We start from the raw sequence: 27513 nt of genomic DNA on the forward strand, positions 1-27513 counted from the left end.
AGTGTTCAAATTTAATGTATATTGACTTTTTTTACTCACTGTAGGGACACTAGTATCAAGAAGTCATTATAACCAATACGTGAACTTTTCATGTAATCAATACAGGAGTCTTTAAAAATCAGAAAGTAAGTACAGCCTTAAAAAAAAAAAGGAGGAAATTCTGTTATACAGCTGAACCTCAAGGTCTGTGCTAAGCATTAGAGGATAGTCACAAATGGACAAATACTATATAATTCCACTCATATGAAGTATCTAAAAGTATCAAGATAATAGAAACAGAAAATAGAAAGCTGGTTACCAAGGGCTGAGGGTAGAGGAGAGGGGAAATTAGTGCATACAATTTCAGTATTACAATATGAAAAATTACATATCTGCCGCACAATGTGAATATATTTGATGCTACTGAATTGTACACTTAATGGTAAATTTAATATTATGTGATTTTACAATAAATTTTTGTTTGTTTATCAGAGAGTCAGAAGAATACCACTGGAATAGTTGTTCTTTGAAAATCAAAATGACTTCCTCAAAGTCATCTAGTGACAGAATTATGAACTACCTGAACTTTTCAAAAATGGATAAGCAGAACATTATACTATTAAGAAGAAATACATGCTGTTTTCTTTTGGTAGTCTCCGAGCAACAAAAATCCTAAAATAAGTATAAACCCTCATGCATCTTCAGTGGAAATGCATTTTGCTATTTCATTCTTGAAGTTCTATATCACAATGAAAAATAGCTGACCCATCACTTGTCATTTCATTAAATACTTTTCCAGCCGTGCCTTCTTTCTCCTCTTCTGGGACTCTAATGGCAAAAATGTTAGGTCTTCGTTATAGTCCCACAAGTCTCTAAGGGTCTATTCATTTTAATTTAGTCTATTTCCTCTCTGTTGCTTAGATTTGATAACTTCCATTGATCCATTTTTCAGTTCACTAATTCTTTCTTCTATCCCTTCCATTCCACTCTTGAGCATACCCACTTTTATTCTGGTTATTAGACATTTTAGTTCATTCCCATTTGATTCTTCTGAATATCTTCTATTTCTTTGAAGACTTTCTTTTTGCTGAGATTTTAATTTTTTGGTTTCCAGTATGGTCATAATGGTTGAAACATTTTCGTGATAGCTGGTCTATACTTTGTCAGATAATTTTAAGAGCAGTATCTCTGTCATTCCATGTTGGTCTCTACTGGTTGTCTTTTTTCATTAATTGGGGAATTTCCTTGCTATGGCAATTGATTTTCAATTGAAATCTGAACACTTTGAGTGTTATGTTAAAAGACTCTAGATCTTGCCTAAATCTTCTGTTAGCTGGCTTTGTTTGGCTCTGCTGCAGCAGAGGAAGCTATGGAGGTGCCATTTCATTACCACAAGGTGGGGGCAGAAGTCTAGGTTCCCCACTCAGCCTCCACTGAGGCCAGAGATGGGGTGGTGGCTCCTTGTTCTAGTTTACCACAAAGCCTTCACTGATATCTCCCTGGATGAAAAGGGTATAAGTGCTTCATTACTACTACCATGTGGCTTCCGACTATAAGGTGAGGGAGGTAGGGATCTTTACTGGTGGGTGGTGGTGAAAGTATTCACTCTCCACTAGGCCTCTTCAGACACACCCCAGGAAGGAGTAGGAGCTGGCTGGTATGTAATACAGGTGGGGGTGGGGAGGGCTAGTTAATCATTTGGTGAGGATTAAAGTATTGGCTGGCTCTGGCCTAATCTGACATCACTGCAGTAGGACTATTGGGCGTACCTCAATATAGCCTGGTAACGGTGGAGGTCTATACTCCCTACCTTGCCTTTGCCAGGTGAGGGCATGGGTGAGAATAAGGTTTTTTCCCTGTGGACTTTGCCTGGTTAAGTAGAGTGGTTATTACTATTTTTAAGTTTTCTGTCCTGCAAGGGTACCCCTCTCCCAGTATTTGGCTAAAAAGATTAGGCTTTTGTTGGGACTTTTTCTCTTTTTTTGGTGTGCCCATTTGTGCTTCTGGATTATCAGTGTTTTTCAGTTCAAAAATACATGAGGCAAAAAGAAAAGCTAGGACATTTTCTCCTGTGGGTCCTGTGATGTTTAGCCATCAGGCCTTCTCTTTCTACCTCTCAGAATCTTATGTTTTATATATAATGTTCAGGGTTTTTAGTAGTTCTTAGAAGGAATAGGAAAAACCACACCACATCTAGTCTATCTTCCCAGAAGCAGAAATTCTCTTTTATTTTTAATTGTCAAATTGCAATGTTTAGAACATTACTGATTTTAACCACAATTATATTACAGATATAATTAATTATGCAATAGCAAAGACCAGGCTAACACTAGTGAGAGAAATGAATATATCTGTGAAACTAGGGCCTATTTTTCAGTTGTCTAGGAACATGGATTATCATTTCTTAAAAAAAAATAATAAAAATGTGGCAAAGTATTTAAATTGTTTCTATTGTCCTTTACATATAGGACATCCTCAAGGTTCTGTCTTTAGCATTTCCTATTTCTCTCAATTACTCCCCAGAACAGTAGTTCTATACTTCTTTAATGATGCACTAACTCCTGAAAAGGCATATTTGTTTAATAAAATCTATTAAATGCACTACTGTCTTACTTTAATACTGCAACTTTCAATTCCCAGAGGCAAAAATCCTACTCACTATACAACAATTCTAAAATGTACATTTCCCTCACATTTTAACATCATTGAAATCTTCTACAATCAATGAATGCTATAATCCATGTATCTTACAATGGCTACTGGGCACATGGCACACACAACATGGTTGTGATTATATGTCCTCATGTGACCTCAGTCATAGCTATTTATACTATTTTCATTTCAGTCAACTTATGTGCATTGTTAGTACCTTATTCCTTGAACTTAAAATGTTCCTGGATGTCATCTTAAACTTTTGTTGATACTTTCCAGTAAGATCAAGAAAACATGAAAATCAAAATGGCTTAAAATAAAATCCCAAAGGCAATAAGGAAACATTCTTTAGTAATGTTGCATCAATGACACTCTAAATTGCACAGAAAATGATACTGTGTGAAAAAAAACCCTAGGTGATTAAACACAAACACGCACAGTATTATAGTTTCATTTTTTTAACCTTTTTTAGTTGGCATATAAAATAATGACAGTGATAAAACAATGGCATCTTAAACTTCATGACATTCAGTATATGCATTATAAACACATTCAATATATTCCTGGCTTCCTACAGTACTACCGTCAGCATCTCAATTAGGGCTTATTTAAAACCACATTCCACTACAATCTCTTCTCTGCCGCCCCCCCCCCCCCCCCCCCCCGCCCCGATCTCTTAGTAAGTCTAAAGGCATCATTTTCCCAATTACAAAGGTCAGACAGGCAGGCAAAACAGTGTAATGGTTTAAAGTACAGACTTGAAAAGTTAGACTGGTGAGGTTCAAATCCTAGCTCTGGCACTTACTGTGTGTGATTTAGTCTTTGATTCAAGTTTCCTCATCTATAAGAAGAAGAATTATCATACAGGCCTACCATCACTTACCCAAACCCAAATTTCAAATGTTTCATATTTTAGAAAGATTATATTGCAGATTATGTAAAACCCCCACTAAATCTGAGGCAGTACTTCATAACCAAACACATTAATATTTTTGCAGAAAATAAACATATAGTAAATGGGATAAACAAAGACTATAAATAGCTTCATATAAGTTTAGATCACAGTTTGCTCCCAAATGAGCCTACACCCAAATTTACAATTTGTTTGTCATTCTTCCAAGTTTTTGAGGTTTATAATACTGCATATAGGCATGCAGGACGGTGGTAACAACATGTTTTCATGTGATTGTTAGGATGACTGAAATTATATATATTTGAAGGACTTAGGCAGTGACTAGCACATATTAAGAACTCAATGAACATTAGCTATTATCAGGCATTATTACCACCTTTGATTTTTCCTCCTACCTCATGACCTAGATCCAGTGAATCACACCAAACCATATCAATTCTATTTTCCAAATTTCTCTTAGATCTGCCCCATTTCCAATTTCACTACCATTGTCGAGATCTCTTGTCCAACAGTACTAATCTGTGAAGAATGTTATTCCTAAAATATAGAGTGCATATCCCTAAAAATGCATCACCACTGAAGGTCAAAGTTAAAAAGGCATACAAATTCTTCTATGCTGTGGCTTCAGTTCATCTTCCCAATCAAATCTACTCTCTCCATATACCTACTGCTAATGTTCTTTTTCCTGAAAAAATATGGCTCCAAAAAAACTCCTCTTATCCAATGGAATCAGAACCAGTATTTGCTTGATTAACCAGAAAAGCTGATTAAAATAGGGAATCATAAAATGTAATACATATATGAAAATAAGCACATGTAAATAAGATATTTACTTCAACACAGAAGGTACGGGAGAATGTCTCTAGTGACTTAAACCTATGCTACCGGGGCAGCCCTGGAGGCTCAGCAGTTTAGTGCCACCTTCAGCCCAGGGCCTGATCCTGGAGACCGGGGATGGAGTCCCACGTCGGGCTCCCTGCATGGAGTCTGCTTCTCCCTCTGCCTGTGTCTCTGCCTCTGCCTCTCTCTCTCTCTCTGTGCCTCTCATGAATAAATAAATAAAATCTTAAAAAAAAAAAAACAAAAACCTATGTTGCCTTTCTTGCACAAACCATACTCATAACGCATTTCCTAAGACTTTAGTTTCTTTAAAATGAAGCAAAAGTTGAAGTCAACAGGACAGCAGTCAGAATACACAATCCATCTAGATCTTTTACTTTCAATCTTTCAGTTGTCTCAACCACATCTACTTGAATAGCAATTATATATGTATATAAAAGATTTATTTATCTACTTTAGAGAAAGAGTGAGTAAGAGTAGGGTGAGGGGCAGAGGGAGAGGGAATCTCAAGCAGATCTGAGGGCAGAGCCTGATGCAGGGCTCATTCTCACAACCCTGAGATCATGAGCCTAAATCAAGAGTTGGACATTCAACTGATGTAGCCACCCAGGCACCCCATCAGCAATTATATATATATATATATTTTTTTTTTTAATTTTATTTATTTATTTATTTTTAAAATTATTTATTTATGATAGTCACACACACAGAGAGAGAGAGAGAGAGAGAGAGAGAGAGGCAGAGACACAGGCAAAGGGAGAAGCAGGCTCCATGCACCGGGAGCCCGACATGGGATTCGATCCCGGGTCTCCAGGATTGTGCCCTGGGTCAAAGGCAGGTGCCAAACCGCTGCGCCACCCAGGGATCCCAGCAATTATATTTTTAAAGCCTTGCCTTTATCAAGTCTTTCAAAGTATTTGACTTTGTTATAGCAATAATTTTCTTTTTTGTACACATTTCATGAGTTTTGGGTTATCTAATAAATAATCAAGAACAAGTTCAGAACATGCACAATTAACTTTTGGTAGGCTTGTAACTCATTCGGTGAAACTGAAGTGAGTAAGTTTAGTAGAAGTAGCCTATTTGCTGCAATGTTCATTTTTAACAACTTTATGGGCATCAGTCATTATATTTTAACAAAGTGGCAAATGTCAGTTAATAACAGTGGAGGCCAGTTAAAAGAGCTATACCATATATTATTTCTCATTCATGAATAACATTTTATTCAGACAGCTCCCAATTCTCACAGGCATAAACTCTGCCCTCTGTTTAATGTAGCAGTTAATGTCACCTCCTCTAGAATCTTTCTCAATAATTTCTTCCTCAGTGTTCCTTTTACATGTCTTGGTCCCTTTCTTGTATGTAGTTTAGTTAACTAACTACACATATAACTGTAAGCTTGAAGATTAGGAATGGAGTTGCAGCCATTTTTATATCTCCCAAAGCCTAACACTACTGTAGGAGACAGTTGTAATATAATGAAAAGAATATCAGAATTTGAGTCCTGAGAAGGAAGGTTCAGTTCTGATTGTGAAATGGATGTGATACTGAACATTCCCACAGCGTTCTTTAAAAAAGCAGGAGAAAATGATCTTTACAGTTTTAAGCAAACATACCTCATTATTATATGAAGATATAAATATCTCTTAGATAAAATTTTAATATTTTCATAGAACCCTAGACTTAGTTTCACCTTCTGAGACTCCTAACAGAATACATAATCTGCTTTAGGCAAAGTATCATTCTTGACAAGCTAAGTAAATTAGAGTTTTATCCTCAAATATCCTCTTATCAAAGTATGACAAATGACTACTTTATTATTCTCTGTTCCTCTCATCTAGTTATTTACCCTCACATCAAATGACATGATAATTTTTTTTATAAATCCAGGAGAACTAAGAGCTCAGCTATTTTTCATTAAAAGTAATGACCAAATATAGTATTTTGAATAATAACAATTAATTTAACGTTTACTGAAGGCTAAATATGCTGTATATTGTACCAAGTGTGTTATATACATTATTTCATCTAATCTTCACAATAATCTCATAAAATAGGGATAAGTATTATTATTTTCATTTTACAGATCAGGACACAGAGGTTCAGAGAAGCCAGCAATTTGCCTAAAGTTAATAGCAATTAATTGATAGAGTTAAGATTAAAATATCAGGGATATTATAACATTTCTCATGGATGTGGTGGTGAAGTTTATAGATTTCTTAAATTAGTTAAGAACTTCTGATTTTTTTATCCAAATAACAAAATTGCTGAATTCCGGATACAAGATGCAACAGGTGCAGACTATGAAGCAAGATGCCTACTTTGTTGAAAGGATCAGCAAGGGGATCAAGGTGGCTAATAGAGAGTATGTGGAGAAGAGTGAAGAATATAAGACCACAGGAGTAACACGGGGCCCAAACTACAGACATGTAGGACATCTGGAATGTAGGAATTCTGGCTTCTACTCTGAATGCATTATGAATCCACTGGAAGGATCTGAATAAAAATGTGGTGTTATCTCACTTGTAATATTTTAAATGGATCATTCTGGTCACTTTGTGGAAAACAGATGGGGGTGTGTGTGCGGGAAGAGGATGGTTATGGTTAGAATTTTTGCAACTATAATAATTCCAGTAGAAAACAATGGTGTCCAAGATCAGGAAGAAATTAAAGTGGCAATGAAAACAGTCAGATACTGGATATATCTTGAAGGGTAAGCCAAGTGAAATCTTGAGGATTATATTGGATGTTTATGGAGTAAGGCTACAATGAAAGCCATAAATAAGCCACCACAAATATTTAAGAGTTATCATACCCTTAAATAGTTGATATTTTAATGATGAAGTGATAAAGCTCATGAAATTTTTTCCATGCTGTAAATAAGACCATGAAAATGTCACTGACTGTAATCCTACTAACATTTTATAATGATATGAAATCTTCAATTGTAGTGGCTTTGAAACTACTACAAACACAAAAATATGTTAAATATACTAATTAAACACCATCCTATCCCATGTACTATAACACTACATAATGTTAAGCTTTATACAGGGCTAATTTTCTCTACTATTGAAAAATTTTACAGCAAACACCAAAACTACTCAAGATAAAAGCACACCTAGGGATTCCTGGGTGGCTCAGTTTGTTGACTCTTGATTTTGGCTCAGGTTGTGGGATCAAGCCCTGGGTCCCACTCAGCACTGAGTCATTTGGGATCTTTTCCCTCTTCCACTCCCTTTCATACACTTTCTCCCTCTCTCTAAAATAAAAAAGTAAAAAAAAAAAAAAAAAAAAAAAGAAGAAGAAGAAGAAAGCACTCCTAAACATATGTGGTGGAAGCCTAAAAAAGAAATGTAGTGAAAAAATGAAAATACAAAAAGATAACAGAATAATGGCATCAATAACCAAAATGTTAATAAAATAAATTGTTTTATTATTCAAATACAAATTTTTTTACATAAACATAAAAATTCCTATAATTTGCAAAAATGAAAGGACAATTCCAAGGTCTAAAACTAGAGTCATTCAAACAAATAACATTCATTGGTCAACCAAGAAGGACCGGCTGAATAAACTACAATGACATACTACACAACAGAGTACGGAAACCTAAACAGAACAATGAGAACTAGCTTTATATACTCCATTACATAGTGATCTCCAGAATAGACTATTAAGTGAAAAAAGCAAGTGAAGAACTATGTATATAGTATTCTAACATTTACCTACAAGGGGAAATAATATTTTAAATGATACTTGTGTTAAAAAACAAACTGATAAATAAAATATTAAAAAAATAAATAATTGGGATAAAATACAAAATTTGCGAACACAGGAAACAGGATGGTAGAGCAGGGATTGCCATTAGAACTCAGTATTTTACGTAAATTATAAAACAAAATTAAATTTAAAAAAGCAAACTCTAAAAAGTAAATGAAATTAATAACGAACCCAAGAGTATATCTAGTTGGTGGCATAACACACAGAAAAGAACTATTTCAAAGAACTATTTTGTGATTTCGACACACAGTAATTTGATTGTATATATCTGAAGTAGGATACCTTAGGGACCAAAAGAAATGCCCCCATACAAAACTTCAAACTGCTTTCAGTAATCGGTATTGTTGTTGTCAGTGCTATTGTTGTTATAAGTAGTCTAATGTATATGTAATATATAACAAAGCAAATTAGTAATTGTGGAAATGGAACAAAGGGAGAAAGGAAAAATTGATACACGATACAAGAGGGTAAAGGAAAACATATTGGTGCCAAATATGAATTTGAAGCAGTGACCAACTCAGTAGCAATGAGCACTTCTAAGGAACAGGGCTCCTTGGAGAGAGGCAGAGACACAGGCAGAGGGAGAAGCAGGTTCCCTGCAGGGAGCCTGATGCAGGACTCAATCCTGGTACCCCAGGATCACACCTTGAGCCAAAGACAGATGCTCAACCACTGAACCACCCAGGTGTCCTCCTGTGGTCTGTGTACATGAACTAGGTGTCTCTTTTTGCATCCAAATTTCCTCTTCTTATATGGAAACCAGTAAGACTGAATTAGGGCTGACCCTAAGGACCTCATTTTAACTTAATTATCTCTTTAAAGGCTGCATTTATACAGTCACAATCCAAGGTTCTGGGGGGCTAGGGCTTCAAAATATAAATTATGTGCAGACACAATTCAGCATACCAAAGGAAGAGAATGAAGTTAATGCATACGTTTCAATACCTGACCCATCAGTATTTAGCAAAACAATGCACATACTGAGCATTAACATACTCCCCAAACTCACCTCTGTTACTGTTCCTCTAATCCACTCTGGAGAAGGGGCAGTATTAAACAATCTTTATTTTTAGTTTTTCCTAAGACTTCTACCTTATTCAAAGCAGGGAGAGGTTGAGAAGAATTATTTTGGTGAAAAGGTAAGATAACAGCCAGAAAATGAAGAGCTATCACAAATCAGATGTGAAATTGTTAAATGTCTAGAAACTAACTGTAATTTCATACTGTTTGTTCTATCTCCGCCGGAGCTCAAAATTTATTTACTTTTTTGGTAAGATTTTATTTTTAAGGTAATCTGCACACACAATGTGAGGCTCAAACCTTGAGGTCAAGAGTTGCATGCTCCACCAACTGAGCCAGCCAGGTGCCCTCAGAAGTCAAAAATTCAGAACTCACTGTATCCAAACCATCCTCACAACTTCAGAGTAAACTATGCGTGCTTCATTGTTTGTTTCATCTCTCATTTCAATAGGGATTAATTAGAACTATTCTGTGCATGATACATTTCCTAAAGAAGCATGTAAACATCTGATGCATTGTAGAGATGATGAATTAGCCAGGAATATCCGAAAAGTTTTTGGAAGAAGTGACCCTTATATAGCTACATTTGAGAATCTGGTAGGAGCTGGTCAAGCAAAGAAATAAGGCAAATGAACCAATGTAAGAAAAGACTCATTAATATGAACCAGCAGTAAATGCTGGGGAATTAAAAGTAGTCCAATATTGAAGACAGTGAAAAATATGGAAAGTGTTAAGAGAAACAGAAGTAGGAAGAAGCCAGATTATTTCTATTGATTGTATAAATAATATTAATCATTGAAGCTACATAGCTTGGCCAGGGGCATAAAGTTAGTGAATGGCAGAACCAGGATTTGTAACAAATTTAACTCCAAATACTTCAGTTAGCAGTGACCCAACTTTCCTAGGTCATTACTGTTTTATAACTATTATTTCTACATCATTATTAACAGGGCTTTCTTTTACCCTATAAACACTGTAACTTGGGGATATCTTCACTCTATCTCTTAAGCCACTATGCTATATTTTTCTAAACCAAAGAAAACATTAGTGAGACTAACTGGTGGAACAGATAATGTTGATAAAAATAATGGTGTATTCTGGAAGGGTTTTGGACTATCATCACCTTAACAGATAATCCAGTCAGTATCTATCAGTTAAACTGTCTTTTATAAACATTGTCATTACTTTAAAAAGTCCGAAAGAGCAAAATAGAAAAAGTCATCATTCTTCTACATTTAATTTTGTTCAAAGACACTACATATTTAAATACTTCAGTTACACTACAGCCATAAATTCAAACTGCCTAAAGAAAAGTAGTTACATCAGCAAAACTCTAGTGAGCCTTGGCCAAATCAAGTTACTTTTGTTTGTACAAGTCCTATGAAGCACTTTGTTCCATAGCCTACCTTCTAAAAAATGAAAAGTTGTAGTTGTTCCATTGAAAATATGAACACCTGCAGCAGACTGCTTACCCTTCCTCATACTTCTTTACTGACATGTAAAACACTGAATATGCCAAGTACCTGCTTTTCCCCAGGTAGACATGGGCAAGTGATCAAACCCAGGCCAACGCAAATCCCTGAAGAGGATATGTGATGTACTCAGAGGACTCTGAGAAAAATTCCTCTCTCTGGAGAAAATAATTTTCATTCCCCACTCTTTATTTTGCTCTCAGATGTGCATATGTAAAAACACTACTGAGGAGTTGAAGCAATCATCCTGCAACCAGGAGGGGACAAGGCTAAGAAAAAAGTTATTTTGGAAAGGCAGAAGAAGAAAAAAACTGAAAGATCCCAGGCCCTTGGGTGATATCACCAAGCAGTTTAATAAACTTGAATGACCTTCCGCTAAACTATATTATATACCATCAAACAAGGATCCTTACTTTTTAGGTCATTTTAAATTTGATACTGTGACTTGCAGCTAAAATCATCCCAACCAACACAGTGGGTTATCAGTCAAGTGGAGGAAATTATTCCGGATGATTCTCTTTTCCAACTCAGAAGCATGAATTTTAAAAAGGAAACACAGGGATTAAACATTTGAAGAAAAGGTTGAGTTTTCATTTCCCATGAGAAAGTAAAAAAGATAATGGTCAAAAGTTAATATATACTGAGTACTTACTATGTGCCAGGTACTTTGTTTAATGGATTCCTCAGTTAATCCTCACAACAAACTAGGAAATACTATTCCCTTTCTATAGGAAACAGAAATATTCATAAATTAAGCAACTTGCCCAAGGTCATATCCCTTGAGAATGGAGGAGGAAGTATTCAAAATCCACATTATTTGACTCCAGAACCTGAGTATCAAATATTTAAGGACACCTAACAATAAATGCACATTAGGCTATTTTTTCTATGAAGAAGAGATCTAAGTCCTCTGTTGGGCATGACAAGAACAGAAAGGAATAAAGAAGTTAAGAATCATGATTGTAATTATGAACAACCACCATTATTTTGCAATGACAAAAGACTACCACATTTTACACATAAAGAAATCAAGGCCTGAGGCACCTAGTTGGCTCTGATGGTTGTGTCTTGACTGTTGATTTCAGCTGAAGTCATGATCTCAGGGTCCTGGGATGGAGTCCTGAGTTGGGCCCCAAGCTCAGTGGGGAGTCTGCTTGAGGTTTCTTTCTCTCCCTCTCCCATGCCCCTCCCCACTATCTCAAGCTCATGAGCACTCTCTCTCAATCTCTACTATGTAAATCTTAAAAAAAAAGAAAAAAGAAAAAGAAAAGAAAAAGAAATCAAGGCCTAGAAAGGAAAAGAGGGAAGTGTAATTAGCATTATAGGCAGTAAATAAAACTCAAGTAACTCACACATTCTATTTCCAGGCCAGAGTACTTTTCATTTTCCTAAATGCTGCCTCCCCTTTAAAATGATGTTTTGGGGCACCAAACTGACTGGATGCCTCAGTCAGTTAAGCGTCTGCCTTTGGTTCAGGTCATGATCTCAGAGTCCTGGGATGAGTCCCAAGTCAGACTCTGCTCAGCAGGGAATCTGCTTCTCCCTTTCCCTTTCCCCCACCACCTGCTTGTGTGCATGCATGCATGCTCTCTATCTCTCTTCTCTCAGATAAATAAAATCTTAAAAAAAAAAAAAGACCTATCATATATCATAGTTCCAATACATGAGGGGAGAAATGAAATACACAAATAAATAACAATATTTAAGGCTTCCTATGAGAGATTCACAGAGTAGAACTCCCATATTCAATATTTACCAGTTGGTAAGCTTTGATAAGAGCAGACAATAAAACCTATTTATGGTGTTGGATACATTGGATACATAGTAAGAAGAAAGTGAAATAACTTAGTGAAAAAATTATTTTGTCAGGATAACTATACTACCTTGTTATATGTTTGAAGAATCAGGTTTTCTTGGAAAGTACCCACTCATTAAAGGTAGATAAGAATAATGACCATTTCTTTTTTTTTTTTTTTTTTAATTTTTATTTATTTATGATAGTCACACAGAGAGAGAGAGAGAGGCAGAGACATAGGGAGAAGCAGGCTCCATGCACCGGGAGCCCGATGTGGGATTCGATCCCGGGTCTCCAGGATCGCGCCCTGGGCCAAAGGCAGGCGCCAAACCACTGCACCACCCAGGGATCCCAATAATGACCATTTCTCATTGAATTTTTTAAAAAGCCTACTTTTAGAAAACAATCTTAATAATAAGATTAAATAAGTAAATGTTTTGACTAGAGAACTATGTATCATATTCTCCCTATAGTAAAGTAACCTAAGTTATTGTTAGTTTCCCTAACAACTCATGATTACACAAGAATAGACTACACTGCTAAGTATTAACCTTGAATCATTTGACAATGCTCTACATATACTCAAAAGAAAAGGAGATGGAAATGGAGAAGTGTACAATTAATTACTCATATCAATACAAAGTACCAAAAGCCAAAGAGGGTGGGGAGATGGAGGATCACCTCCTAATGAAAGACTCAATACATGAATTCCCAAGAATGGCTTATTCTTTTTACTGGGAAGAAGAGTTTTCATGAATTAAGGTAATATAAGTGCTCATTCACTTATCTGTAATAGCAATTTCTATAAAATCTCAGGTCTCTAAAATAGTGTTTAGGTATTTAAATAAAAACACAGAACTGGCTTACTCTGCAATATCGAGATATCCACAGGAAGCAGCTGCATGTAGTGGTATCCAGCCTTCATTATCAGGTTGATTAATATTTGCTCCATTTTCAACCAGAAACTTCACCATATCAACATTGTCATCGATGCAAGCCTAAAAACAAAATAGAAAGCACAATCAGAAAAATCTGAATCAACACTCCTAATAAACTACAGTTTTTATAACATAAATATTCTTTTAGTCTGCTATCTTGATTGTACTGCCATCAAACAGGCTAATGATATCAACTAAATGGTAAGGGTCCTTGCTTAGATACACATACAGCAGTACTGTGGGTGACCAGACCATGCCAATCTCACGATGAAAATAAGTACACGTTAAAATAATATCAAAACATTACATAAGTACCAATAATATCTTCTACAGCAATGGTTCCCAAAAATGTGGTCTGTTGAGGGAGGAGGGATCCTTTCAAGGAATTGACAAGTCGAAACTACTCTCAAAATAATACTAAGATGGTGTTTCCACTTTTCACTGTGTTGACAGGTGCACTTGAGGATACAGAAAGCACTAGTGGCAAAACTTGCTGTGCCTTAGCACAAATCAAGGAAGTGGCCAAAAAACTATTAACAGTCACTATATTTACCACTATGCACTCATAGTTTTTTTCTTTTTTTTAAGCTATTTTTATTTATGAATATCCTTGACAAAGTAGTAAAACCTATAAATCTTAAAGGTCTTATAAATCTCAAAATTTGACCCCTGAATACACATCCTTTTTAATATTCTGTAGAACAAGACAGGAAATATGGATAAAACACTTCTTCCAAGTATAATGGCTCCCTGAGGAAAAGCACTTGTACAACTAAGATGCTAGCTGACTAGCCACTTTTCCCATAAAATTTAATTTTTACTTAAATGAGAAACTATACTTAGTCTAACTTGGATTCTTTGCATTCTTTTTCTTAAAAAAATGAACACTCTGTCATTTCAAGAAAAACAAGTTATTTGTTGTCAATGATAAATTCAAGCCTTAAGAGCAGATGAATCAGTTACTTTAATTTTGAAATGTTATTTATGTAACATAGGTACAGTACTGCTGCTTTAAAATGAATTAATAAGTACTTAAAACCCTCCGTTTTAACTTCTATTATCGTCAAATATTAATATACACACAGCATAGGAACAAAAAGTTCTTTGAGATCTTTCAGTCATTTTTAAGAGTATAAAGCAGTCCTGAGACAAAAATGTTTGAGAAACTGCAGCCTATGATAGGTAAGAAGGGACGTTTATCAATGTTTCTTTTGTGCCAGGTAGCATGACTGGTATTTTGTCTATTTTACGGACTTATATACACTATCCGCACATAAACTCTTTTGAGAACAGGAATTCTGCTGCATCTGCAGCATCTTATACAGTTCTTGGTATGTGGTAGGGGCTTAATAAATGGATGAACAAATGAGAAAGCTAAGATTCAAAGAGATTAAGTTGCTTGAGTAAGTCAGACCGGTGGGAGATGACAGAGCTGGCACTCTAATAGATGTTTAGAATCTAAAAGAATAAGCTCTTTTCCACACCTCACTGCTTTCCACAGATATTCCTAGTTTATCAACATATTTCTTACCTAATTGTAGTGTCTGCAACAGGATATCATTAAGTTCTAGGCACTTACAAAGTGTTGTGTAAGTGAAATCAATTTTTTATACCTATCACAGAAACAGAAGAAAACACTTTTAGTAGCATTTTCTTAGGGGGGGAAAAGGAGTGTCAAGTAAAGCACTATGAACAAAGTACAAAGTGGAAAAGTACTGACATGGAATCATAGCTTTTGTTTCTAGGCTCTAGTATCAGCTCTGCCACAAATTTTGTAGTGATGGACAAGTAACTAATCTTTTGAGGCATTAGTGTCTTTGTTTTTCAAGTGGAGGAAAGAAGCTAAAACTCCCTAACATGTTTAAGATTCTTATGTATCTATGATTCTTCTCCTTGGAACAAGTTATAAGCAACTTGATGGCAAGGTCCCACAGTGCCCAGAATGGTACCTTACATATGGCAGATGGTAAATGAATATATAAATAACATTCATTTGGACTTTAAGTATATACTGCTCATGAAAAAAAAATTTTTTTCAAGAAGCAGTAGTTAAAGGGTTGGAGAGAGATGAAAACCACAGCTATCTAATAGCAAAAAAAAGAAGAAATGTCAAAATACTATTAGAAAGCACTCTATAAAATGTTGAGATAGTTAATGCCCCACAGTGATTTCAATTAGTATTAGATTTATAGACTTAATCATTAATTTTCCTTGAGAAAAGATATAGATTTAATTATATTACCATTTTCACTCAACCTGCTTTAATTCCTACAGGCTCCGTAACAGTATTTTTTAAATCACTGACATAAAAATGTAACACTCTATTTGATAAATAATATGAATCTGATTTTTTTAAATGAGAGAATGTCAAGCAAACAAGAAATGATTCTTTATAAAGGGATATGAGAAAATGCTCACAATATATTAAATTTTTAAAGAAGAATCCAAGAAGTTTACCTAATATTCCAATTTTACTAAAAAATATGTACACAAAAAGACTATACACTGAAGGTTTTTAAAAAGATTTTATTTATTTATTCATGAGAGACACAGAGAGAGGCAGAGACATAGGCAGGGGGAAAAGCAGGCTCCCTGTGGAGAGCCCGATGTAGGACTCAATCCCAGGACCCTTGGATCATGACCTGAGTCAAAGGCAGGTGCTCAACCACTGAGCCACCCAGATGCCCCTGTACTGAAGGTTAATAGTCATTATCATTAGTTGTGAGACTAAGAAAAAATTTTATTTTCTTTAAATTTCCCTTTATTTCCAGATGTTTACAATGAATAGGCAGTGTTTACATAAGAAAACTTGACATCTGATTCTTTTTTTTTTTAATATACTATTTTTAAGTAAACTTTACATCCAACGTGGGGTTACACTCACAACCCAGAGATCAAGAGTCACACACTCCAACTGAGCCAGCCTTGTGCCCCAACACTTGATTCTTAAAAGAGAAATATTAAATTTATTTTATTTTAATATGGAGAAAAAAACTGTTGATGAAAATGTAAAATTCATAAAACCCCTTCAGAAAACTATGTGACAGTATCCACTAAAGTATAATAGCATGATAGAATATCTATCATACTATAAGGTATAATAGAATAAAGAATAGTAGTAAATAAATAAATGGCATGGAATGTATGTGTGTAAGGAGATTCTATTCATGTAAAAGGATCCTATACATCAATGAGAAAAGAACATCAAGCACAATGAATAAACCACTGCTAACCTCCACAAGACAGATGATCTTCACAGACATAGATGAGGGAAAAAAGGACGACAGAAAGGATATATACTATGGTTTCTAGACAAAACTAATCTCTGATGCTGAAGTTCAGAATCATTGTTAAATTGGTAAGGAAAGGAAGGGCATGAAGGAGTTTTCTGGAAGACTGGAATTGTCTTTTAACTGATAGCTTTTAAATACTATGAAGAACTCCTTGCCCCCAAGAATTCCCACTTTTTTTTAAGCTAAATATCCCGAATTCCCTTATCTATTCTTCATATTATATATACTAAAAACCATATAAGCCAAGGCCCTAGAAACACAGGGAGGGGGCAGGATCACACTGTAATAGAGCAGCCTGTCCATAAATTGACTATGATCATATAAGGGCACAACAGCAGTGGATAAAAAACTACTAAAGTATCACTGGGACACAGAGATAACTTCTTGCAACTAAGGTGGTCCATATACATGTGAGAGGCACCTGGTTGGCTGAGCTGGGAGAGTGTGTGATTCTTGACCTCAGGGTCATGAGTTCGAGCGCCATGTTGTGGGTAGAGTTTACTTAAAAAAAAAAGAAGTATACCTTTGAGCAAGGTTTTGAAGATTACATAGGAGTTGTTCAACTAGCAATTCAAGTGGAAGGACCTTCACTGGGCAAATGCACTGTGATTAAAAAAAAAATGTATGAAATAAACTAAGTAAATCATCCAGTGGTATAGAGAGTTTTGGTAAGTTATGATAAGGCTACGTGCTACAAGGTCTCAATATATTTGTAAAAGATCTGAATATAATGCAAAGATGACTGGATTTGACGCTATAGGTGTTTTTTTTTTAATTTTTATTTATTTATGATAGTCACAGAGAGAGAGAGAGAGAGGCAGAGACACAGGCAGAGGGAGAAGCAGGCTCCATGCACCGAGAGCCTGACGTGGGATTCGATCCCGGGTCTCCGGGATCACGCCCTGGGCCAAAGGCAGGCACCAAACCGCTGCGCCACCCAGGGATCCTTTTTTTTTTTTTTTTTTTTCTATATAGGTGGTTTTTAACCCACTTTCTACTCCCACACATCAAAGGAACAGACTATAATACTCCCATCAGTCATACTGGCTCAATTCAGCAGTAGAGAGAAACAGGAGAAACATTTTATAACTTTAAGAAGATAATGTTCGAAAAAAGCTCTTCAGAGGTTTTTTTTTTTTTTTTTTTTTTAAGATTTTATTTATGTATTCATGAGAGGCCCAGAGAGAGAGAGAGAGGCAGAGACACAGGCAGAGGGAGAAGCAGGCTCCGCAGAGGGAGAAGCAGGCTCCACACTGGTAGCCTGACGTGGGACTCGATCCCCAGTCTCCAAGATCACACCCTGGGCTGAAGGCGGTGCTAAACCACTGAGCCACCCGGGCTGCCCCTCTTCAGAGTTTTTAACCAGAGGGGTGACATGATCAGATCAATATTTCAGAAAGATTACTGGAAGCAATAGGAAAAGAGAGGAGCCTAAACTGAGCCTTAGAAGTCATTCAGACTGACCATATTGAAAAACTTAAAGAGAAAATATGCAAGGCTTAAAGAATGGATACATTAAAGTGAAGGACAGGGAGAAGCCATTCATGAAAATAAACACTACAGGTTCAAGAAACAGATTGGGGAAAGAAAGATGATTTCATAGCTTTGGACATGCTGAATTTATAGGTGTCTGTATATCTAATGAGGCATATCCAGTGGCCAATTGGATATGCAGATCTAGAGCTTTGAAAATAAATTTGAAATGAAAATATCAATTTGGGAATTATCTGCATTAAGCTAATAATACAATGGGGCTTGAAATCACTGAGGATATAGCAAGTGATTCTGAAAACAGAGAAGTGTTAAATTATGACCTATACATTCTATTTGGAAAACAAAGACATTTGTGTTATTTTATTCAGTCAAAGGGAGAGTTCTCAAGCAGCTTACCAGCTGGTATAAAGACAAACACACAAATAGATAACTATATTAAAAGGAATATTATATAATTATGGGGCTGTGTACTACTTACTGTGGGAGCTCAAAAAAGGAGAACTAAAGAAGAATGGTATGTGATAGTCTGGGAATATTTCCTGGAGGAGGATCTGTATCAGAGTTTAACATATGAACAAGTGACAGGCATCTTCTGGTGTATGAAGATGCAAAGTCACATATAGTGAGGAAAAAGGTATGCAAGATCTAAAATAGAGTTTATTTGCCACCTTTGAGTAAATCTTTGACACTGAAGATAAAAAATTTTTCAAGATGAATGGTTACTTTTTTAAGTTTAAGAAGGCAAAAATAAATAAATAAAATGAAATTAAAGTTTAAGAAGGCAATATTCAAAAAAAAAGAAGGCAATACTCAAGCTCTTTGAAAAAATTAACCTATGGGTACAGCTAATTCCCAATAAATGAAATGTTGATTCTGATTTAAAATATTTGTGTTTAAGTCAGTATAATGCAAGAAAAACCAATAAAAATCCCTAAAGTAGTTAATGCTAAATCTACTTGTTCCTTTGTTTATAAATGTAATAAATTTCTGAAATGTTTTAATATAAATTAAATGGTAAAAATACTGTCACAAAATATATATATATATTACATATGAATCTCAAGTTTGTGGTGCAAGTTGTTCAAAATGTTCTCCTAAACATTTATAAAGCATACACAAGCAACTGGCAAGGCATGCCCATAAAAATATTGTTGCTAAAAGAATCAAAACCTAACACATGCAGCACATTAAGAGACACATGACTTGCTAACTTTAAATATTTGACTAAATATGGTCAGTTTATTAAGCCATATATGGAAGGAAACAGAATGACTCAAACTATGCTAGTAAGATTTTGTAGGTAGATCTTAAATTTTTCATGACTACATATCCAGAGCAACCGCCAATAATAAATAGCTGTGTGAAGACACATTTGTCATTTAATTCCAGGTACAGAACAGCTTTGTCAACCTGAGATGTGAACTAATTCAACAAACTAGTTCAAGTACATAAAACATCTGTTTTTATTGAAAAGGAAACCTAGTTATTTTTCTCAGAGAATAAGCTCAAGGACAAGCTTTGTTTCCTACACTTTCTAAGAAAAAAGTTGCAAAGCCTAACAACAAAGTATTGATAAAGGGGCTATACAATGTTGGCTGAAAGTAGACAAAATTCATGAGTTAATGACAAATTTTGGTTAGAGCATGAATAGCTTGAAAAATCATTAAATTTCATTTAATGAAATTAAATAAAACCAAAATAAAACCAAAAATGTTATGTGACTATGTAATTCAACTGAGTAAAATCACAATTACAAAATTAGGAGCATTTCAAATAAGTTCTAACACCATAATATTCCTTTTCATAAAAGTGAGTTAAAAAAAAAAAAAGGTTTGTTTAAAGTGCATATCCTAGAGCCAGACTGTCAAGGATTAATCCAGTTCTGCCACTTACTAGCCAGATGTTGGATAAATTACTTAACATCCTGTGTGCCAGTTTCCTCTGGAAAATGAGGGTAATAGTAGTACTTACCTCAAAAGTTGAGTATGAGAAGTATATGAATTAATATAGAAAGCAATTAGAGTAGTATCAAATAGTAAGTGCTTATGTTTGTATTAATGCATAATCGACATGCTAAATCATCTCCATTTCAAATTTTCTTTTTTATATTCACATCTAAAACTTGCTTTCTCATCCCTCTATAAATTATAAAAAAGGTTATATGTTGGAGACTTGTCAAATATTCCTTTTAGTATCATTTTTGGTAAAAGTCCCACCCACAATTATTTCTAAGAGGAGGACTAAATTTCAAAAGATGCACTTACGGGGTTTCAAACTTCCTTCAAACAAACTTTTATATATAAAAGTTTCAATATAAGCTCATACATATTATATAAGACTCAGGAGGGAAAAGTAACAGAAAAAGATTTAGTTGTACGTCATTTGAGAACTTAAGTACTTAAGTGAAAATGAAATCACAGCCAATTAGTTGAAATGTTTACAATTTGTACCTAATCATTAGTAACACAGTTCATTAAGACAAATTAATTTAAATATGGAGGTTCTCTAAAACCAATTTGCACTTCCTTGAAACAATTCTTTATGACTCTTACTAAGGAAAACTCAGTTCTGCTCAACTGCTGGGAACAGAAATTTGTAGATATATTCGAAAACAGTCCATTCTCTAAGCATTCAGAGGGACATACGTATCAGTGAGTATGCTTAAGAGGAATTGAACTGAAGCTATTCAAGCAAGTATTTGTCTATTTTAAGGAAAACTGAATTTGGATTATCAAAGGAAGAGTTATGAATGTGGTTTATACAAGAAAAACAATGAAGACTTCTAAGCAGTACTCTCATACTGAATAATAAAAAAGTAAATAGCTTGGTCTTGGATTAAGAGGAGCAAGTAAATGAGCATGTATAAGCTTAGGAATCATCTATTATATTAGTTATGAAAACAAGTAACAAGTTCAGCACTATATTATCTTTAAAATATTTTTGCCTTTTGACTCTTATATACAAGCAGGTAGGAAATCTAGATACAAAAATAAAAGCTTGTCCTCATATAAAAAAGCTTGTCCCTTATACAAAGTGCTGGAACACAGGAAATTCTTCATTTGGATTAAGAAAAAGTTCAGGCTTATGGTATCCTAGAGAGAATAAAAGAGACATATATCTGACAAAGAGAATATCCAATATATATTTGTGGATTGTATGAACTAGACATGGCAAACAGACAATAAAAATATCTGAAAAAAATTTTTGAGACCAAAAAAAGTTTCTAGGGGAAAAGCAATCTAAGTACTGCTTGAACATTCATGCTTCATCCAACAAGCACTACATATTTGAAAGATAACCCTAGAAATTGGAAACTATAAATATTCAAAGATTGAAATATACCCATATCTTCTTATTACACAGCTCTGTTATTTCCTTTATTGATAAAGATCTATAAACTACTAAGTTAAACCTAGATCTTCAGAGGCCAACACTTTTATTTGGGGACTTAATAAGGGAAGAGCATTTCTTTTAGAGTTTAAAATTCTTAGGATCTATAGAGAATGGATCTTCAGGATCATTCTCTCACTGTAAAAATCATGATTTGTATTGATTGCCTACTTTATATAATGCATTCTAGTAAATGTAAGAAGAGACTAAAAAGATTATATTCTCTTTTTTTCCTTCATGAACAGTCCCTGGCATATAGAAAACAGATAATAAATACATGTAAAATGAATCAAAACAAAATGCTAACTTGTCCTTAATGAGTAGGCATTTATGACCTAGTGTGTGGATGTGTAGGTAAAACTGTCCTACGTACTGTGCAAGACTTTATTATTTTTTTTGTACTGTGCAAGACTTGCTGCCTTTCTGGACCTGAGTGGCTCAGGGTGTGATCCTGGCATCCTGGAATCGAGTCTCACATTGGGCTCCTTGCAGGGAGCCTGCTTCTCTTCTCTGCCTGTCTCTGCCTCTGTGTGTCTCTCATGAATAAATAAAATCTTAAAAAAAAAAAAAAAAAGAAAAAGACCTGCTACCTTTCTTATTGTTTCATATGTTCCAAATCTTTTCTCCCATTGAGATGACAGTTCCTTAAGAATAGAAAATGTCTTTATATACCCCACAATACCTAACAGTCACCCAATAAATTTTTGCTAATGAGCTAAAACAGAATGCTTGTAATCTAATTAGGAAAGTAAGATAAGCATATAAAACAAAAATAATAAGCAATTTAAAAGAAATATAGCATTAATGAAAGAGTCAGTATGGGAGTAGAGATGAGTTAAAGACAAATTTTTGGAGAAAATAAATCTTTGGCCAGGTTTCATTATTGTCTGAACTCTAGACAGGAAGGTAGTTATAAGGTTGCTGTTTTGCTTGTTGAAGTCTTTCATCAGAAGTGATCACTCACTGACCTGGATGGAGGAGTTTAATCCATGTATATACTATTAAGAAAATAATTTAGTTTCAAGAGAAGAAATAAAAGCTTCTACCTAATATTTCTATTAAATTAAAAAAACAGGTTACAAAAATATGCATAATATGATACCATTCTTGCTACTGATATGCCTAATTAAGAGTTCAGAAGAGGGGATCCCTGGGTGGCTCAGCGGTTTAGCGCCTGCCTTTGGCCCAGGCCATGATCCTGGAGTCTCGGGATCGAGTCCCGTGTCGGGCTCCCGGCATGAAGCCTGCTTCTCCCTCCTCCTGTCTCTCTGTCTCTCTCTCTCTATGTCTATCATAAATAAATAAATGAATACATCTTAAAAAAAAAAAAGAGTTCAGAAGAGTACGTGCCAAAATGTTAATTAATAGAAGTTAAAGTCATTGAATTATTTTCCAAAAATGTCTCTACAGTGAGGACATAAAGTTCTTACGGTTTTCCAAAACAAAACAAAGCAAAAAATTTCAGATAGCTGTGAGTTATATTTCTTGATGGATTTCTTCAGTGTCCAGAAAAATATGTGGCCGATAAAGAGAAGATTCTTCATTAACTCAGAAAATATTAAGTATCCACTTCAGCCAGACACTATGATGCTGCTAGAAATATACTGGTGAAGGATACAGACCAGATTTCTGTACTGTTAGAGCTTAGAGTCCAGCAAACGAGACAGAGAACTAAACAACAGCAAAAAGAGGTAAAATAAATGCTATAAACATAACTAGAGTACTTAACTTCAATTTTGAGAGAAAGAGAAGAACTCAGAGTTTCTGATGGTGGTGCCCAGGAATTTCCACTTTAAAGAAATTCCCCATCTAATTTGTGAACAGACTAGACCAAAAACTTCTGACATCCATGGTAACTGAAGCTAGAGAAGAAATAATGCATAACCAGCATTTGTACGATGTGATCAGAAAAGCAATGTCAAACTTGGAGGACCACCAGTATTTAAGAAAGGGGAGACAAAATATAAGGAAAGAAAAAAAAGTTTACTAGTAGGCAAAAATCCAGAAAGAGAAAGCAGTATGGGAGAAAGCACAACTTGACGAGCCAAATGCCCCACATTTTGGTGCTACTTAATAACGCAGAGTAAAACACAAGATCAAAGGTAAGATGATAAACCCTATTTCACAATAAAATCTATGCAATCAAATGAACAAAATACATTCAGAAATCAAGACAGCATGATCAAAGGAGTCATAAGTACATTTAAAAAAGAATGTAAATATTATAAATTTTAACAAAGTAGAAATATTAATATAGCTAATAAAATGAAATGAGGGGAGAAAAGACAAAAATGGATGAATGCTAATATGCTAACCTTTCTTAGAGAATAGTCAAATCTTTCTAAAATTGGAATGTGCTCATTAAAAAAAATCCGATGTCACTGTATTCATAGGCTATTTTCTTAACCTTAAAGAACATTTAAGGAGATACCTCATCTAGTTATAAAGAAAATTTAATCTAAAATTTAACTTTTACTTCAGTCTTCAGCTGTCTTCTTTGGCAAATTAAAGCAAAACTAAATTTAACACTTTTTAATTAAAACAGTATATATAATACATGTCCTGTTTAATAAAACTATGTCAAATGGTCTACACAGAGATATCCTAAAATAATGTTCCCTAAATGATGGTTAGATATGGATAATCAACATTCATTGGGCAATTATCACTACTATTTTTTTTAGCATACAGCACAGTGCCTAGCTCAAAATTAAAGAACCAAATCCTGCCTATAACTCACAGTCTAATCAGAAATAAACATATACATAGATAGAATCACAAAATGATAAACCTTTCTAATCTCAAATTCTCCTCTGCACTTTAGTATACACAGATTACTTCAGTATATCTTTTATGGAACCTCACAATGTTAAATTTTAAAAACTATATATATGTATACAAATAAATTCAAATTGAAAAGGGGAGAGGTTTGGGAAGAGAAACAGATTTTTGTCATGTCCATGACATAGATGGGGAGGGGAGAGGAAGTACAGGGAAGAAATAGGCTAAGTCTTTTTTTTTTTTTTTTTTTTTAAGATTTTATCTATGCATGAGAGACAGAGAGGCAGAGACACAGGCAGAGGGAGAAGTAGGCTCCGCACAGGGACCCCGATGTGGGACTCAATCCCTAAACTGGGATTACACCCTGAGCCAAAGGCAGACGCTCAACCGCTAAGCCACCTAGCCACCCACCTAGGTCTTGAAACTATATCCTTGATTCTTTTCATAAAGGAAAGGGCAAAGATAGGTCTGAAAGGCTGAGAACCTTGTACTTGTTCTGCTATATTCTGATATGCTTTGGCAAAAAAGCATCAAAGATGAAGTTAATGATATATAATTCTGAGTCCCAAGAAAGAAAATTAAAAAAAAATTCTATTTGGTCATTTCAATCAAATATTATTTTCCATTTCAGACTACCAAGTTACTCTGTATTTCTGGGACCACTGATGGAGGAGTTAAGGAAACAGGTGCGTATATTTCCAAGTCACAAAATAAGAGTCACCGAACACTGAAATGGAGAGCAGAGAGGGATAAACAAAAACAAACGGGCAAAGATATAATTGATTTTCAAGTACTCTGTTGAACAGTGAGAGAAGTTACTAGTAATAGTAAGCAAAGTACTAATAGGAAGCAATTCTTAAATATTTACTAATATAAATTGAGGGATATAAAATCCCACAAAAATTATTTTATTTTAGTTTGCTGCCATGGTAGGTAGGCTCTAAGATGGCAAAAGATATTTGCCTCATGGTAGTTACACGCTGGACTTGCTTGCAACAAACTGGACAGGGTAGAAGTGATGGGATATTATGTATTTACTCTCTCTTGCCCTCTCCTGGATCACTCACAACCTGGGAGCACTCAAATGTCACAACAAGAGGCAGTCCTGATGAGAAGCCCAAGTGGCAAGCAAGCAAAGCCTGTCCATAACCACATGAGGAAGCTTTGAAGTAGATCTCTACTTACCCAGCCCCCAGCCCAGTTAAACCTTCAGATAAGACTGCAATCCCAGCCAACAGCTTAAGGGCAATCTCCTGTGAGATTCTGAGGTAGAAGCACCTAGATAAGCCACATTCAAATTCCTGAACCATAGAAAATATGATAATGCATGTTTATTATTTTAAGTTTAGAGGTAATTTGCTATACAGCAATAAACAGTAGCCACAACACTATATTTGGGATGAAAGTAAATGGTATTTATATCAATTTTCTTTGCTTCAACTAGTGTATATCTGAACATCATGCTCCCTTCTCTACTTAATCTCTAATTTGTCATTTCTCCTATATTTCAACTCCTTTTGAATGCTATCAGGTAGTCCTTTACACTAAGAGTTACCTAAATTATCTAAACCTGTCTCTCCATTTCCACAAATCACACTGGACCATCCTCCATTTCTTGAATATGCCAGAACAATCTGAAATTATAACTTTAGAGTAGATAAATAATGTAATTTAAATTTTATTATGTATTCATGAGACACACACAGAGACAGAGAGAGAGAGAGAGAGAGGCAGAGACACAGGCAGAGGGAGAAGCAGGTTCCATGCAGGGAGCCTGACACGGGACTCGATCCCGGAACTCCAGGATCACGCCCTCAGCCGAAGGCGGCGCTAAACCGCTGAGCCATCCAGGCTGCCCCTCTTCAGAGTTTTTAACCAGAGGGGTGACATGATCAGATCAATATTTCAGAAAGATTACTGGAAGCAATAGGAAGAGAAGAGCCTAAACTGAGCCTTAGAAGTCATTCAGACTGCTGAGGAAAACATGACAATCAAGAGTCTTTAGATAAAACCCAGTACTAAATATCTTAAATAAACATATTCTTAGGTTCCATCACACACACACACACAAAAAGCTGGTTGATGGGAGGAGGGGGTTGAATTTAGGTGCCAAGAAAAAGTAACCTGATAATGAAATTTCATTTCTTTTTGATCATAAGACTTAACTAAGGCAATTTGGAAACTTTATAACTTTTCTCGAAGATAAAGGGTACACATGGAGTAATGGCTGAGGCACTGCTGGACCCTATAGATTACTCCTCAAGTTAGTCTTCTTTTAACCATCTTAAGCCTTTATTTCTTAAGCTTTCCCCAGCTTATGTGATAATCACTCTCTCCTTCCATTTTTTGTAACACTCCAAACACATCTGTCCCATCTTACTTAAAACATTGTGTTGCAATTATCTTCCCATACATACTATCTCTCTACATTCACTTTCCTTCCTGCCTCCAACTATACGATGAGCTCTCAAAGCCAAAGGATCCCATTAAGGATTATAACATGGTATCTAGAATATATCAGACAATAATCAAATGTGAAATGGAGGAAGCTACAAGTATGATTTAGCTTCAGTGGTAGGACTCAGAAATAGGTTGCTATTCTTCGTTACCTATAGTTGACTGTATCAGAGAAATTAATTGTTCCATGTGATATCCGACTTACCACAGATCATCTTATGTTAAGGGGAATAATACCTTCCCTCTTCAAACATAAAAAAATTGTAACTGATAATATGAGTTTTAATATCTATAATATTAAATATATGAATGAGTGATAATCATATGATCACTCAAAAAAATCACATTCTCCAAAGCAAAAAAGATGACTAGAGCTAAATAAGATCATAATAGTGTAGAAATAAGTTATTGTTTTAGCAGCCCTTTTGTTGGCTAGCACTGCTGCTCTTGAAGGTTCACATCTTTTTCAGCTGTGTCCCCTAATCAACTACCAGGAGTTTCAAGGAAGAAAACTCCAAGCAAATAATTTCATCTTCAATTCCCTAATACCTGCCATTAATGAAACCTACACTTTGAAAACTGCACCACGTGCAGCTATGATCCTCTCCTCTACTTTGTAGTAAGATAAAATAAGCCAGAATTGCTTTTAAGTTTCCTTAAAACACACACACACACACACACACACACAAAGTAAAACCCCAAAATT

General features: G+C 35.1%; 1 protein-coding gene across 7 annotated transcripts in view; it reads right to left on the minus strand.

The window, feature by feature from the left end:
* The window catches only part of PPP1R12A (protein phosphatase 1 regulatory subunit 12A), a 139454-nt gene that overhangs the window by 78126 nt on the left and 33815 nt on the right, over positions 1–27513 (minus strand). For 6 of the 7 annotated variants that reach the window (XM_072772888.1, XM_072772883.1, XM_072772882.1 and 3 more), the window contains exon 2: positions 13322–13452. In XM_072772888.1, the coding sequence (XP_072628989.1) occupies positions 13322–13452 (131 nt within the window). Of the gene's footprint in view, positions 1–13321; positions 13453–14923; positions 15001–27513 lie in introns of those variants that run through there. The other variant, XM_072772889.1, reaches the window with a different exon arrangement.

This window comes from Canis lupus, chromosome 13 (genome assembly GCF_048164855.1).
Source record: "Canis lupus baileyi chromosome 13, mCanLup2.hap1, whole genome shotgun sequence".
NCBI classification, from domain to species: Eukaryota; Metazoa; Chordata; class Mammalia; order Carnivora; family Canidae; genus Canis; species Canis lupus.